The 16,717-nt window shown below is 41.8% G+C and overlaps 1 protein-coding gene across 2 annotated transcripts in view; it reads right to left on the minus strand.

The window, feature by feature from the left end:
* Positions 1-16,140: 16,140 nt before the first annotated feature.
* The window catches only part of LOC123182504 (glutenin, high molecular weight subunit DY10-like), a 2,691-nt gene continuing 2,114 nt past the window's right edge, over positions 16,141-16,717 (minus strand). The window contains exon 2 of one of the 2 annotated variants that reach the window (XM_044595101.1): positions 16,141-16,717. In XM_044595101.1, the coding sequence (XP_044451036.1) occupies positions 16,308-16,717 (410 nt within the window). In that variant the 3' untranslated portion in view covers positions 16,141-16,307. The other variant, XM_044595102.1, reaches the window with a different exon arrangement.

The following is a 16,717-nucleotide window of genomic DNA, read 5'->3' on the forward strand; positions in this document are numbered from 1 at the left end:
TTTATAGATCGGAAAGTAAAAGATTGCAAAATAGTAGATCGGAAACTAGTTTGATGTAAAAGAGAACTTATATGATGGAAAAGAGACCCGGGGCCATAGGTTTCACTAGTGGCTTCTCTCAAGATAGCAAATATTGCGGTGGGTGAACAAATTACTGCCGAGCAATTGATAGAAAAGCGCAAAGTTATGACGATATCTAAGGCAATGATCATGAACATAGGCATCACGTCCGTGTCAAGTAGACCGAAACGATTCTGCATCTACTACTATTACTCCACACATCGACCGCTATCCAGCATGCATCTAGAGTATTAAGTTCATAAAGAACGGAGTAACGCATTAAGTAAGATGACATGATGTAGAGGAATTAACTCAAGCAATATGATGAAAACCCCATCTTTTTTATCCTCGATGGCAACAATACAATACGTGCCTTGCTGCCCCTACTATCACTAGGAAAGGACACCGCAAGATTGAACCCAAAGCTAAGCACTTCTCCCATTGCAAGAAAAACCAATCTAGTAGGCCAAACTAAACCAATAATTCGAAGAGACTTGCAAAGATATCAAATCATGCATATAAGAATTCGGAGAAGACTCAGATAATATTCATAGATAATCTGATCATAAATCAACAATTCACCGGATCTCGGCAAACACACCGCAAAAGAATATTACATCGAATAGATCTCCAAGAACATCGAGTAGAACATGGTATTGAGAATCAAAGAGAGAGAAGAAGCCATCTAGCTACTAGCTATGGACCCGTAGGTCTGTGGTAAACTACTCACGCTTCATCAGAAGGGTAATGGTGTTGATGTAGAAGCCCTACGTGATTGAATCCCCCTCCGGTAGGATGCCGGAAAAGGCCCCTAGATGGGATCTCACAGGTACAGAAGGTTGTGGCGGTGTAAAAGTGGTTTCATGGCTCACCTGGATGTTTTTGGGGTATAAGAGTATATATAGGCAAAGGAACTAGGTCAGGAGTCCCACGAGGGGCCCACGAGGTAGCGGGCATGCCCTCCACCCTCGTGGTCGCCTTGTTGAGTCTCCCACTTCATCTCCAAGTCTCCTGGTTTGCTTCTGGTCCAAGAAAGATCATCGCGAAAGTTTCATTCCGTTTGGACTCCGTTTGGTCTTCCTTTTCTGCGAAACTTTAAAACAGGCAAAAAACAGAAACTGGCACTGGGCTCTCGGTTAATAGGTTAGTCCAAAAAATAATATAAAATAGCATATAAATGCATATTAAACATCCAAAACAGATAATATAATAGCATGGAATAATCAAAAATTATAGATACGTTGGAGACGTATCAAGCATCCCCAAGCTTAATTCCTGCTCGTCCTCGAGTAGGTAAATGATAAAAACAAAATTTTTGATGTGGAATTCTACCTAACATATTTATCCATGTAATTTTCTTTATTATGGCATGAATGTTCAGATCTGAAAGATTCAAAACAAAAGTTTAATATTGACATAAAAACAATAATACTTCAAGCATACTAATAAGGCAATTATGTCTTCTCAAAATAACATGTCCAAAGAAAGCTTATCCCTACAAAATCATATAGTCTAGCTATGCTCCATCTTCGTCACACAAAATACTCAAATCATGCACAACCCGGTTTCAGCCAAGCAATTGTTTCATACTTTAGTATTCTCAAACTTTTTCAACTTTCACGCAATACATGAGCGTGAGCCATGGACATAGCACTATGGGTGGAATAGAATGGTGGTTGTGGAGAAGACAAAAAAGAGGGAGATACTCCCACATCAACTAGGCGTATTAACGGGCTATGGAGATGCCCATCAATAGATATCAATGTGAGTGAGTAGGGATTGCCATGCAACAGATGCACTAGAGCTATAAGTGTATGAAAGCTCAAAAAGAAACTAAGTGGGTGTGCATCCAACTTGCTTGCTCATGAAGACCTAGGGAATTTTAGGAAGCCCATTGTTGGAATATACAAGCCAAGTTCTATAATGAAAAATTCCCACTAGTATATGAAAGTTACAAAATAAGAAACTCTCTATCATGAAGATCATGGTGCTACTTTGAAGCACAAGTGTGGAAAAAGGATAGTAACATTGCCCCTTCTCTCTTTTTCTCTCATTTTTCTCTCTTTTTTTTCTTTTTTTTCTTTCCCTTTTTTCTTCTTTTCTCTTTTTTTGTTTATTTCCTTACATGGGACAATGCTCTAATAATGATGATCATCACACTTCTATTTACTTACAACTCGAAAAAAATGCAACTCAATGCTTAGAACAAAATATGACTCTATGTGAATGCCTCTGGCGGTGTACCGGGATGTGCAATGAATCAAGAGTGACAAGTATGAAAGAATTATGAAAGGTGGCCTTGCCACAAATACGATGTCAACTACATGATCATGCAAAGCAATATGACAATGATGAAGCGTGTCATAATAAACGAAACGGAGTTGCATGGTAATATATCTTGGAATGGCTAGGGAAATGCCATGATAGGTAGGTATGGTGGCTATTTTGAGGAAGGTATATGGTGGGTGTATGGTACCGGCGAGAGTTGCGCGGCACAAGAGAGGCTAGCAATGGTGGAAGGGTGAGAGTGCGTATAATCCATGGACTCAACATTAGTCATAAAGAACTCACATACTTATTCCAAAAATCTCTAAGTCATCGAAACCAAGCACTACGTGCATGCTCCTAGGGGAAGGGTTGGTAGGAGTTAACCATCGCGCGATCCCGACCTCCACACAAAGGATGACAATCAAAGAAATACTTCATGCTCCAAATTTGTTACACAACGGTTCACCATACGTGCATGCTACGGGACTCACAAACCTCAACACAAGTATTTCTCAAATTCACAATTACTCCACTAGCATGACTCTAATATCACCATCTTCATATCTCAAAACAATCATAAAGAATCAAACTTCTCATAGTATTCAGTGCACTTCATATGAAAGTTTTTATTATATCCCCCTTGGATGCCCATCATATTAGGACTAAATTTATAACCAAAGCAAATTACCATGCTGTTCTAAAAGACTCTCAAAATAATATAAGTGAAGCAAGAGAGTTCAAAATTTTCTATAAAATAAAGCCACCGCCGTGCTCTAAAAAGATATAAGTGAAGTACTAGAGCAATATTGTCTAGCTCAAAAGATATAAGTGAAGCACATAGAGTATTCTAATAAATCATGATTCATGCATGTCGCTCCCAAAAGGTGTGTACAGCAAGGATGACTGTGGTAAACTAAAAAGTAAAGACTCATATCATACAAGACGCTCCAAGCAAAACACATATCATGTGGTGGATAAAAATATAGCCTCAAATAAAGTTACCGATAGACGAAGACGAAAGAGGGTATGCCTTCCGGGGCATCCCCAAGCTTAGGCTTTTAGTTCTCCTTGAATATTACCTTGGGGTGCCTTGGGCATCGCCAAGCTTAGGCTCTTGCCACTCCTTATTCCATAGTCCATCAAATCCTTACCCAAAACTTGAAAACTTCACAACACAAAACTCAACAGAAAATCTCATGAGCTCCCTTAGTATAAGAAAATAAATCACCACTTTAAGGTACTGTTTCAAACTCATTCTTTATTTATATCGGTGTAATATCTACTATATTCCAACTTTTCCATGGTTCATACCCCCCGATACTACCCATAGATTCATCAAAATAAGCAAACAACACGCGAAAAACAGAATCTGTCAAAAACAGAACAATATGTAGTAATCTGTAACTCTCAAATACTTCGGTAACTCCAAAAATCCTAATAAATTAGGAAAACGTGAGCAATTTGTGTACCAATCCATATCAAAAAGCATCAGATCAAAATCACATTTCTGTGAATTATGAAAATTATTTTCCTGGGTGCAAAAGTTTCTGATTTTCAGCCGGATCAACACAACTATCACCGTAAGCTATCCTAAAGGTTTAACTTGGCACAAACAGTAATTAAAACATAAAACCACATCTAACCAGAGGCTAGATGAATTATTTATTACTAAACAGGAACAAAAAGCAAAGAACAAAAATAAAATTGGGTTGCCTACCAACAAGCGCTATTGTTTAACGCCCTTAGCTAGGCATAAAACATGAATAGATCTAGGTATTGCCATAATAATGATAGGGCGAATCACAAAAACTCATCTCATACTCTCTACGTTCAGCAGCAAGTTTTCTTTGCGGAAAGCAAAAGTAATCAAAAGGGCTAAATTTAATGGGACAAAAATCCCCAAAATCAAGCTCGGGAGGAATTGGTTCCTCCTTTGACCCTTCATATTGTACAACCAACTCATCATTGTAAACGTTCTTTTGGCAAAAAGTCATGAGCTTTTGTTCAAGAGAAAAACCCAACCCGTTGTTTTTAATAGCCAAATGATCATTAAGCTCAGAAATCCTATCAACTAGAACATCGGTAGGAACCCTCTTTCTTAAATTTTCATTATAAGCAACATGATCTAAGGATCGTAAACGCATTATGTCTTCTTGGTTAAAGAGAATTGCTTCTATGGAGGACGACCCGCGTCTACCCTATAATGCGCAAAAATTTCGCTAGCCTCTTTTATTATAAATTTGAACTCATGTGCTAGAAAGATGGTAGCTGCTCGCTTAACAGAAGAATGCTCAATATTAGAAAACTCTAGAAAAATCCTTTGTATGGATGGGTGCATGTGAATAAATTGTCTTTCAAGTTCAACTATGGCCAAAGATATAGCATCCGCAAGACTACTAGTTTTATGGAGAATAGATGCACCCGTAGTGGGTAAAGCACCAGCACAAGTAAAGAAATCTTGGATAACCCCTTTACCAATAATATTGCTGCTACCAATGCGAAACTTTTTAGTGTGCAAAACAGTAGGTTCTTCATGAGGATTAGTATTAGCAACAACATCAAAGTTCCCCTCATTGTTACTACTATTTTTTTCAACAATAACCTCCCCAATTTCAGACATGGTGGGAACAAACCAATCCAACAAACGAGCACACAAGAAGCAAGTGAAAAAGACAAACAGAAGAGAGGCGAAGAAAAGGCAAATCTTTTCCAAAATTGTTTTATAGGTCGGGGAGAGGAAAACGAGAGGCGAATGGCAAATAATGTAATGCAAGAGATCAGAGTTTATGATGGGTACTTGGTATGTCTTGACTTGTCATAGATCTCCCCGGCAACGACGCCAGAAATTCTTCCTGCTACCTCTAGAGCTTGCGTTGGTTTTTCCCTTGAAGAGGAAAGGGTGATGCAGCAAAGTAGAGTAAGTATTTCCCTCCGTTTGAGAACCAAGGTATCAATCCAGTAGGAGATAAAGCACAAGTCACCGAATACCTGCACGATCAATCAACAACTTGCACCCAACGCGATAAAGGGGTTGTCAATCCCTTCACGGTTACTTGCAAAAGTGAGATCTGATAGAGATAGATAAACGGTAAAGTAAATAATTTTTGTTTTTTTGTTTATAGATCGGAAAGTAAAAGATTGCAAAATAGTAGATCGGGAACTAGTATGATGTAAAAGAGAACTTATATGATGGAAAAGAGACCCGGGGCCATAGGTTTCACTAGTGGCTTCTCTCAAGATAGCAAATATTACGGTGGGTGAACAAATTACTGCCGAGCAATTGATAGAAAAGCGCAAAGTTATGACGATATCTAAGGCAATGATCATGAACATAGGCATCACGTTCGTGTCAAGTAGACCGAAACGATTCTGCATCTACTACTATTACTCCACACATCGACCGCTATCCAGCATGCATCTAGAGTATTAAGTTCATAAAGAACGGAGTAACGCATTAAGTAAGATGACATGATGTAGAGGAATTAATTCAAGAAATATGATGAAAACCCCATCTTTTTATCCTCGATGGCAACAATACAATACGTGCCTTGCTGCCCCTACTATCATTGGGAAAGGACACCGCAAGATTGAACCCAAACCTAAGCATTTCTCCCATTGCAAGAAAAACCAATCTAGTAGGCCAAACTAAACCGATAATTCGAAGAGACTTGCAAAGATATCAAATCATGCATATAAGAATTTAGAGAATATTCAAATAATATTCATACATAATTTGATCATAAATCCACAATTCATCGAATCTCGGCAAACACACCGCAAAAGAATATTACATCGAATAGATCTCCAAGAACATCGAGGAGAACATGGTATTGAGAATCAAAGAGAGAGAAGAAGCCATCTAGCTACTAGCTATGGACCCGTAGGTCTGTGGTAAACTACTCACGCTTCATCGGAAGGGTAATGGTGTTGATGTAGAATCCCTCCATGATCGAATCTTCCTTCGGCAGGACGCTGGAAAAGGCCCCTAGATGGGATTTCATGGGTAAAGAAGGTTGCGGCGGTGGAGAAGTGGTTTCGTGGATCCCCTGGATGTTGTTGGAGTATAAGAGTATATATAGGCGAAGGAACTAGGTCAGGAGACCCACGAGGGGCCCACGAGGTAGGGGGCGCGCCCTCCACCCTCGTGGCCGCCTCGTTGAGTCTCCGACTTCATCTCCAAGTCTCCTGGTTTGCTTCTGGTCCAAGAAAGATCACTGCGAAAGTTTCATTCCGTTTGGACTCCGTTTGGTATTCCTTTTCTGCGATACTCTAAAATAGGCAGAAAAACAGAAGCTGGCACTGGGCTCTTGATTAATAGGCTAGTCCTAAAAATAATATAAAATTGCATATAAATGCATATTAAACATCCAAAACAGATAATATAATAGCATGGAACAATCAAAAATTATAGATACGCTGGAGACGTATCATAGATCAATGGCCTGTGCTACCGTTCCCTTGAATTTTAATGCGTTCCTAGAGAAAGCTAAGTTGATAGATGATGGTAGCAACTACACGGACTGAGTCCGTAAGTTGAGGATTATCCTCATTGCTGCACAGAAGAATTATGTCCTCGATGCACCGCTAGGTGAAAGGCCTGCTGCAGGAGCAGATACTGATGTTATGAACATCTGGCAAGCTCGATCTTATGACTACTCGATAGTTCAGTGTGCCATGCTTTACGGCTTAGAATCGGGACTTCAAAGACGTTTTGAACGTCATGGACCATATGAGATGTTCCAGGAGTTGAAGTTAATATTTCAAGCAAATGCCCGAGTTGAGAGGTATGAAGTCTCCAACAAGTTCTATAGCTGCAAAATGGAGGAGAACAGTTCTGTCAGTGAACACATACACAGAATGTCTGGATATCATAATCACTTGAGTCAGCTGGGACTTAATCGTCCAGATGATTGTGTCATTGACAGAGTTCTTCAATCACTGCCACCAAGCTACAAATGCTTCGTGATGAACTATAATATGCAAGGGATGGAAAAGACTATTCCCGAGCTCTTCGCAATGCTCAAAGCTGCGGAGGTAGAAATCAAGAAGGAGCATCAAGTGTTGATGGTTAACAAGACCATTAGTTTCAAGAAAAAGGGCAAGGGAAAGAAGGGGAACTTCAAGAAGAATGGCAAGCAAGTTGCCACTCCCGGGAAGAAGCCCAAAGCTAGACCCAAGCTTGAAACTGAGTGCTTCTACTGCAAAGGGACTGGTCACTGGAAGCGGAATTGCCCGAAGTATTTGGCGGATAAGAAGATGTCAAAGTGAACAAAGGTATATTTGATATACATGTTATTGATGTGTACCTTACTAATGCAAGTAGTTGAAGGAAATATGCCCTAGAGGCAATAATAAAGTTATTATTTATTTCCTTATATCATGATAAATGTTTATTATTCATGCTAGAATTGTATTAACCGGAAGCATAATACATGTGTGAATACATAGACAAACATAGTGTCACTAGTATGCCTCTACTTGACTAGCTCGTTAATCAAAGATGGTTATGTTTCCTAGCCATAGACATGAGTTGTCATTTGATTAACGGGATCACATCATTAGGAGAATGATGTGATTGACTTGACCCATTCCGTTAGCTTAGCACACGATCGTTTAGTATTCTGCTATTGCTTTCTTCATGACTTATACATGTTCCTATGACTATGAGATTATGCAACTCCCGTTTACCAGAGGAACACTTTGTGTGCTACCAAACGTCACAACATAACTGGGTGATTATAAAGGTGCTCTACAGGTGTCTCCGAAGGTACTTGTTGGGTTGGCGTATTTCGAGATTAGGATTTGTCACTCCGATTGTCGGAGAGGTATCTCTGGGCCCACTCGGTAATGCACATCACTATAAGCCTTGCAAGCATTGCAACTAATGAGTTAGTTGCGAGATGATGTATTATGGAACGAGTAAAGAGACTTGCCGATAACGAGATTGAACTAGGTATTGAGATACCGACGATCGAATCTCGGGCAAGTAACATACCGATGACAAAGGGAACAACGTATGTTGTTATGCGGTCTGACCGATAAAGACCTTCGTAGAATATGTGGGAGTCAATATGAGCATCCAGGTTCCGCTATTGGTTATTGACCGGAGACGTGTCTCGGTCATGTCTACATAGTTCTCGAACCTGTAGGGTCCGCACGCTTAAAGTTCGATGACGGTTATATTATGAGTTTATGTGATTTGATGTACCGAAGGTAGTTCAGAGTCCCGGATGAGATTGGGGACATGACGAGGAGTCTCGAAATGGTCGAGACATAAAGATCGATATATTGGACGACTATATTCGGACATCGGAAAGGTTCCGAGTGATTTGGGTATTTTTCGGAGTACCGGAGAGTGACGGGAATTCGCCGGGGAGTATATGGGCCTTATTGGGCTTTAGGGGAAAGAGAGAGGAGAGGTTGCGCCCCCCCCCCAAGGCCTAGTCCGAATTGGACTAGGGGGAGGGGCTGCGCCCCCTCCTTCCTTCTCTTCTCTTTCCCCTTTCCTTGACTCCTACTCCTACTACTTGGAAGGGGGGAATCCTACTCCCGGTGGGAGTAGGACTCCTCCTAGGGCGCGCCATAGAGAGGGCTGGCCCTCCCCCTCCTCCACTCCTTTATATACGGGGAGGGGGGCACCCCTTGGAGACACAACAATTGATCTCTTAGCCGTGTGCGGTGCCCCCCTCCACCATAATCCACCTCGATAATATCGTAGCGGTGCTTAGGCGAAGCCCTGCGTCGGTAGAACATCATCATCGTCACCACGCCGTCGTGCTGACGGAACTCTCCCTCAAAGCTCGGCTGGATCGGAGTTCGAGGGACATCATCGAGCTGAACGTGCGCTGAACTCGGAGGTGCCGTGCGTTCGGTACTTGATCGGTCGGATCATGAAGACGTACGACTACATCAACCGCGTTGTGCTAACGCTTCCGCTTTCGGTCTACGAGGGTACGTGGACACACTCTCCCCTCTCGTTGCTATGCATCACCATGATCTTGCGTGTGCGTAGGAAATTTTTGAAATTACTACGTTCCCCAACAGTAGTAGTGCCTGGGTATTTGATACCGGTTCGGTTGCTCATATTTGTAACTCAAAACAGGGACTATGGATTAAATGAAGATTGGCTAAGGACGAGGTGATGATGCGCGTCGGGCATGGTTCCAAGGTCGATGTGATCGCCGTCGGCACGCTACCTCTACATCTACCTTCGGGATTAGTTTTAGACCTGAATAATTGTTATTTGGTGCCAGCGTTGAGCATGAACATTATATCTGGATCTTGTTTAGTGCAAGATGGTTATTCATTTAAATCAGAGAATAATGGTTGTTCTATTTATATGAGTAATATTTTTTATGGTCATGCACCTTGAAGAGTGGTCTATTTCTTTTAAATCTCGATTGTGGTGATACACATATTCATAATATTGATGCCACAAGATGCAAAGTTGATAATGATAGTGCAACATATTTGTGGCACTGCCGTTTAGGTCATATTGGTGTAAAGCGCATGAAGAAACTCTAGGCTGATGGGCTTTTGGAATCACTTGATTATGAATCATTTGATACTTGCGAACCATGCCTCATGGGCAAGATGACTAAAACTCTGTTTTCCGGAACAATGGAACGAGCCAATGACTTATTGGAAATAATACATACCGATGTATGCGGTCGGATGAGTGTTGAGGCTCGTGGCGGGTATCGTTATTTGCTGACCTTCACAGATGATTTGAGCAGATATGGGTATATCTACTTAATGAAACACAAGTCTGAAACATTTGAAAAGTTCAAAGAATTTCAGAGTGAAGTGGAGAATCATCATAACAAGAAAATAAAGTTTCTACGATCTGATAACGAAGGTGAATATTTGAGTTACGAGTTTGGCCTTCATTTAAAACAATGTGGAATAGTTTCACAACTCACGCCACCTGGAACACCACAGCGTAATGGTGTGTTCGAACATCGTAACCATATTTTATTGGATATGGTGCAATCTATGATTTCTCTTACCGATTTACCACTATCATTTTGGGGTTATGCATTAGAGACAGCTACATTCACGTTAAATAGGGCACCGTCAAAATCCGTTGAGACGACACCGTATGAACTGTGGTTTGGTAATAAACCTAAGCCGTCGTTACTTAAAGTTTGGGGATGCGATGCTTATGTCAAAAGGCTTCAACCTGATAAGCTCGAACCCAAGTCGGAGAAGTGCGTCCTCATAGGATACCCCAAGGAAACAATTGGGTACACCTTCTACCACATATCCGAAGGCAAGATCTTTGTTGCCAAGAATGGAACCTTTCTAGAGAAGGAGTTTCTCTCGAAAGAAGTGAGTGGGAGGAAAGTAGAACTTGATGAGGTAATTGTACCTTCTCTCAATTTGGAAAGTAGTTCATCCGAAAATCCGTTCCCATGATGCCTACACCAACTAGAGAGGAAGCTAATGATGATGATGATGATGATGAACCTTCAGATCAAGTTACTACTGAACCTCGTAGGTCAACCAGAGCACGATCTGCACCAGAGTGGTACGGAAATCCTGTTCTGGAAGTCATGTTACTTGACCATGACGAACCTACGAACTATGAAGAAGCTATGATGAGCCCATATTCCGATAAATGGCTTGAGGCCATGAAATCTGAGATAGGATCCATGTATGAGAACAAAGTGTGGACTTTGGTGGATTTGCCCGATGATCGGCGACCCATAGAGAATAAATGGATCTTCAAGAAGAAGACTGACGCTGATGGTAATGTTATTGTCTACAAAGCTCGACTTGTCGTAAAAGGATTTCGGCAAGTTCAAGGGGTTGACTACGATGAGACTTTCTCACCCGTAGTGCTAGCAATTGCCGCATTTTATAATTATGAAATCAGGCAAATGGACGTGAAAACTGCATTCCTTAATAGATTTCTTGAAGAAGAGTTGTATATGATGCAACCAGAAGGTTTTGTCGATCCTAAAGGTGCTAACAAAGCGTGCAAGCTCCAGCGATCCATTTATGGATTGGTGCAAGCATCTTGGAGTTGGAATATACACTTTGATGAAGTGATCAAAGCATATGGTTTTATACAGACTTTCGGAGAAGCCTATATTTACAAGAAAGTGAGTGGGAGCTCTGTAGCATTTCTAATATTATATGTGGATGACCTATTGTTGATTGGAAATGATATAGAATTTCTGGATAGCATAAAAGGATACATGAATAAAAGTTTTTCAATGAAAGACCTCGGTGAAGCTGCTTATATATTGGGCATCAAGATCTATAGAGATAGATCAAGACGCTTAATAGGAATTTCACAAAGCACATACCTTGATAAAGTTTTGAAGAAGTTCAAAATGGACTAGTCAAAGGAAGGGTTCTTGCCTGTATACAAGGTGTGAAGTTGAGTCAGACTCAATGCCCGACCACTGCAGAAGATAGAGAGAAAATGAAAGTCATTCCCTATGCCTCAGCCATAGGTTCTATCATGTATGCTATGCTATGTACCAGACCTGATGTGTGCCTTGCTATAAGTTTAGCAGGGAGGTACCAAAGTAATCCACGAGTGGATCACTGGACAGCAGTCAAGAACATCCTGGCGTACTTGAAAAGGACTAAGGATATGTTTCTCGTTTATGGAGGTGACAAAGAGGTCGTCATAAATGGTTACGTCGATGCTAGCTTTGACACTGATCCGGATGACTCTAAGTCACAAACCAGATACGTATTTATATTGAATGGTGGAGCTGTCAGTTGGTGCAGTTCCAAGCAGAGCGTCGTGGCGGGATTTACGTGTGAAGCGGAGTACATAGCTGCTCTGGAAGAAGCAAATGAAGGAGTATGGATGAAGGAGTTCATATCCGATCTAGGTGTAATACCTAGTGCATCGGGTCCAATGAAAATATTTTGTGACAATACTAGAGCAATTGCCTTGGCGAAGGAATCCAGATTTCACAAAAAGACCAAACACATCAAGAGATGCTTCAACTCCATCCATGATCTAGTCAAGGAGGGAGACATAGAGATTTGCAAAGTACATACGGATCTGAATGTGGCAGACCCGTTCACTAAGTCTCTTCCACAAGCAAAACATGATCAGCACCAAGGCTCCATGGGTGTTAGAATCATTACAATGTAATCTAGATTATTGACTCTAGTGCAAGTAGGAGACTAAAGGAAATATTCGCTAGAGGCAATAATGAAGTTGTTATTTTATATATTTCCTTATTCATGATAACTGTTTATTATTCATGCTAGAATTGTATTAACCGGAAACTTGATACATGTGTGGATACATAGACAAAACACCGTGTCCCTAGTATGCCACTACTTGACTAGCTCGTTAATTAAAGATGGTTAAGTTTCCTAACCATAGACATGTGTTGTCATTTGATGAACATGATCACATCATTAGGAGAATGGTGTGATGGACAAGACCCATCTGTTAGCTTAGCATAATGATCGTTCAGTTTTATCGCTACTGATTTCTTCATGTCAAATACATATTCCTCCGACTATGAGATTATGCAACTCCCGGATACCGGAGGAATGCCTTGTGTGCTATCAAACATCACAACATAACTGGGTGATTATAAAGATGCTCTACAGGTATCTCCGAAGGTGTTTGTTGGGTTGGCATAGATCGAGATTAGGATTTGTCACTCCGAGTATTGGAGAGGTATCTCTGGGCCCTCTCGGTAATGCACATCATAAGAAGCCTTGCAAGCAAACTGACTAATGAGTTAGTTGCAGGATGATGCATTACGTAACAAGTAAAGAGACTTGCCAGTAATGAGATTGAACTAGGTATGAAGATACCGACGATCGAATCTCGGGTAAGTAACATACCGATGACAAAGGGAATAACATATGTTGTCATAACGGTTCGACCGATAAAGATCTTCATAGAATATGTGGGAGCCAATATGAGCATCCAGGTTCCGCTATTGGTTATTAACCGGAGAGGTGTCTCAGTCATGTCTACATAGTTCTCGAACCCATAGGGTCCGCACGCTTAACGTTCGATGACGATTTGTATTATGAGTTATGTGTTTTGGTTAACGAAGATTGTTTGGAGTCCCGGATGAGATCACAGACATGACGAGGAGTCTCAAAATGGTCGAGAGGTAAAGATTGATATATAGGATGATAGTATTCGGACACCGGAAGTGTTCCGAAATGTATCGGGTACATGTTGGAGTACCGGGGGTTACCGGAACCCCCCGGGGGATGATATGGGCCATATGGGCCATAGGAGGGGAGCACACCAGCCCACAAGGGGTGGCACCCCCCTTATGGTAGGAGGCCAAATAGGGGAAGGAGGTGGGGTTTCGCCCCCATTCCTTCCTCCTTCTCCTTCCCTCTTCCCTCTTTTCCCCCTCCGATTAAAGGAAAGGGGGAGGCCTTGGACTAGGGGCCCAAGTAGGATTCCTCCTACTTGGGCATGCCCTAGGCTGCTTCTCTCCCCCTCCCTCCTTTATATACGTGGGGAGGGGGCGCCTAGAAGACACACCAACGTTCGTTAGCCGTGTGCGGCGCCCCCTGCACAGTTTACGCCTCCGGTCATATTCACGTAGTGCTTAGGGGAAGCCCTGCGCGGTTAACTTCACAAGCACCGTCACCACGCTGTCGTGCTGACGGAACTCTTCTACTTCCTCGACACTCTGTTGGATCAAGAGTTTGAGGGACGTCATCGAGCTGAATGTGTGCAGAACTCGGAGGTGACGTACGTTCGATACTTGATCGGTCGGAACGAGATTAAGTTCGAGTACATCAAGCGCGTTGGCAAACGCTTCCGCTTTCGGTCTACGAGGGAACGTGGACACACTCTTCCCCTCTCGTTGCTATGCATCTCTTAGATAGATCTTGCGTGAGCATAGGAATTTTTTTTGAAATTGCATGCTACGTTTCCCAACATAAATATGACGTGAGTGTCAGCAATCATAGAAGACTAAATGATAGTTGGGTATGTGAAGTTGGTAAACAAAGCTCTTACATAGTATCTTTCTGAAAATATGATGGATTATGATTGTTTCAATGATTGAGATCATAGTTTGTTAGTTTCCAATGAAATTTATAGTTCATACTTTAGTTTGTGAATGAATATTTACTTTAGCATGTGAAGTTTTATGATGATATATTGATGATATGATAATGAGCATGATGCTTTCATGTATGTATTTTGTTTGTATCGACATCTCTCTCTCTAAACATGTGGTCATGATTATTAATTTCGGCTTACGCTTGAGGACAAGCAAGGTCTAAGCTTTGGGGGGTGATACGTCCATTTTGCATCATGTTTTCCTACTATTATTTATTCTGTTTTGGATTGTTATTTCACTTTATGATGCAATTCTTATGTCTTTTATCTCTTATTTTGCAAGTTTCACATGAATAGGGTGATTGTCGGCAGCTGGAATTCTGGACTGAAAAAGGCTACAACAGAGATAGCTATTCTGCACAACTCCAAATGACCTGAAAAATTACGGAGAATTATTTTGGAATACATAAAAAATACTGGAGGAAGAAATACTAGGAGGGGGCCACCAGGGAGCGACAAGCTGAGGGGGCATGCCCTACCCCCTCGGTGCGCCCTATGAGCTTGTGGGCTCAATGGCAGGCCTTCGGTGCTCATCCTCTGCTATATGAAGCCATTTGCCCTAGAAAAAAATAATAATAAGACTTTTGGGATGAAGCACCACCGTCTCGAGGCAAAACCTGGGCAGGAGCAATTTTGCTCTCCGGCGGAGCGATTCCGCCGAGGTAACTTCCCTCCGGGAGGGGGAAATCGAAGCCATCGACATCACCAAAGATCCTCTTTTCATGGGAGGACCAATCTTCATCATCATCTTCACCAACACCATCTCATCTCAAACTCTAGTTCATCTCTTGTATTCAATATTTGTCCCAAAACCTCATATTGGTACATGTGGGTTGCTAGTAGTGTTGATTACATCTTGTACTTGATGCAAGTTGGTTTATTTGGTGGAAGATTAAATGTTCAGACCCTCAAGCATATTCAATACACCTCTAATCTTGAACATGAATATGATTTGTGAGTAGTTACTTTTTTCCTGAGGACACGGGGGATGTCTTGTCATAAGTAATCATGTGATGTTGGCATTCGTTCGATATTTTGATGATATGTATGTTGTTGCTTCCTTTGGTGTCACGTGAACGTCAACTACATGACACTTCACCATACTTGGGCCTAAGGGAGGACATTGTGGAGTAATAAGTCGATGATTGGTTGCTAGAGTGACATAATCTTAAACCCTAGTTTATGCGTTATTCAGTAAGGGGCTGATTTGGATCCATATGTTTCATGCTATGGTTAGATTTATCTTAATCCTTATTTCGTAGTTGCGGATGCTTGTGAGAAGGGGTAATCATCAGTGGGTTGATTGTTCAAGTAAGAACATCACCCAAGCACCAGTCCACCCACATATCAAATTATCAAAGTAGCAAACACAAATCAACTAAACATGATGACCGTGACTAGATGACAATTCTCATGTGTCCTCGAGAGCACTTTGCTTTACATAAGAGAACGTTCCTGCTTTTCCCTTGTTATAAAAAGGATTGGGCCACCTTGCTGCACCTTGCTACCATTGTTACTTGTTACTTGCTACGAATTATCCTACGACAAAACTATATGTTACCGTTACTTCCAGTGCTTGCAGAAATACCTTGCTGAAAATCGCTTATCATTTTCTTCTGCTCCTTGTTGCATTCAACACTCTTACTTATCGAAAGGACAACAATTGATCCCCTATACTTGTGGGTCATCAATATGCATCAACACAATGAGCTGAGACATGCAACCCATACTATACAACACCCATTTTGTTCTTTTTTAGCTGGAGAAGCTTTTCATTTTGCATTATTATTGGGTTTTACTCTAGTTACATGAAAAACTGTGAACACGCATCACGTTTATTGGATAGATAAGGTGCATGCATGCCCAAGCACCATGCAAGCTGCAGAGAGTTCTATCACTGGCTAGCCGACAATGCGTCGCCCCCCTCCATCCGACACACTGTCGGCAGCTGTGTCGCGGGCTGCTGCGCCTTTGCCACCATTGGGCTGGCCGCTTGCTGCTCTGCGCTAACATGGTATGGGCTGTCGTAGCCTTGTTTCTCTTGTCCTGATTGCTGCCCTTGTCCTGGTTGGTGTCCTTGTCCTGACTGTTGCCCTTGTCCTGACTGTTGCCCTTGTCCAGGCTGCTGCAGAGAAGTTGGGTAGTACCCTTGTTGCCCTTGTCCTGGTTGTTGCACTTGTCCTATTTGTTGGCCTTGTCCTAGTTGTTGCGCTTGTCCTGTCTGCTGCGGGGACATTGGGCAGTGCCCTTGTTGCCCTTGTCCTGGTTGTTGCCCTTGTCCTGGCTGCTGCGGAGAAGTTGGGT

Source organism: Triticum aestivum, chromosome 1D (genome assembly GCF_018294505.1).
Source record: "Triticum aestivum cultivar Chinese Spring chromosome 1D, IWGSC CS RefSeq v2.1, whole genome shotgun sequence".
In the NCBI taxonomy this organism is placed as follows: Eukaryota; Viridiplantae; Streptophyta; class Magnoliopsida; order Poales; family Poaceae; genus Triticum; species Triticum aestivum.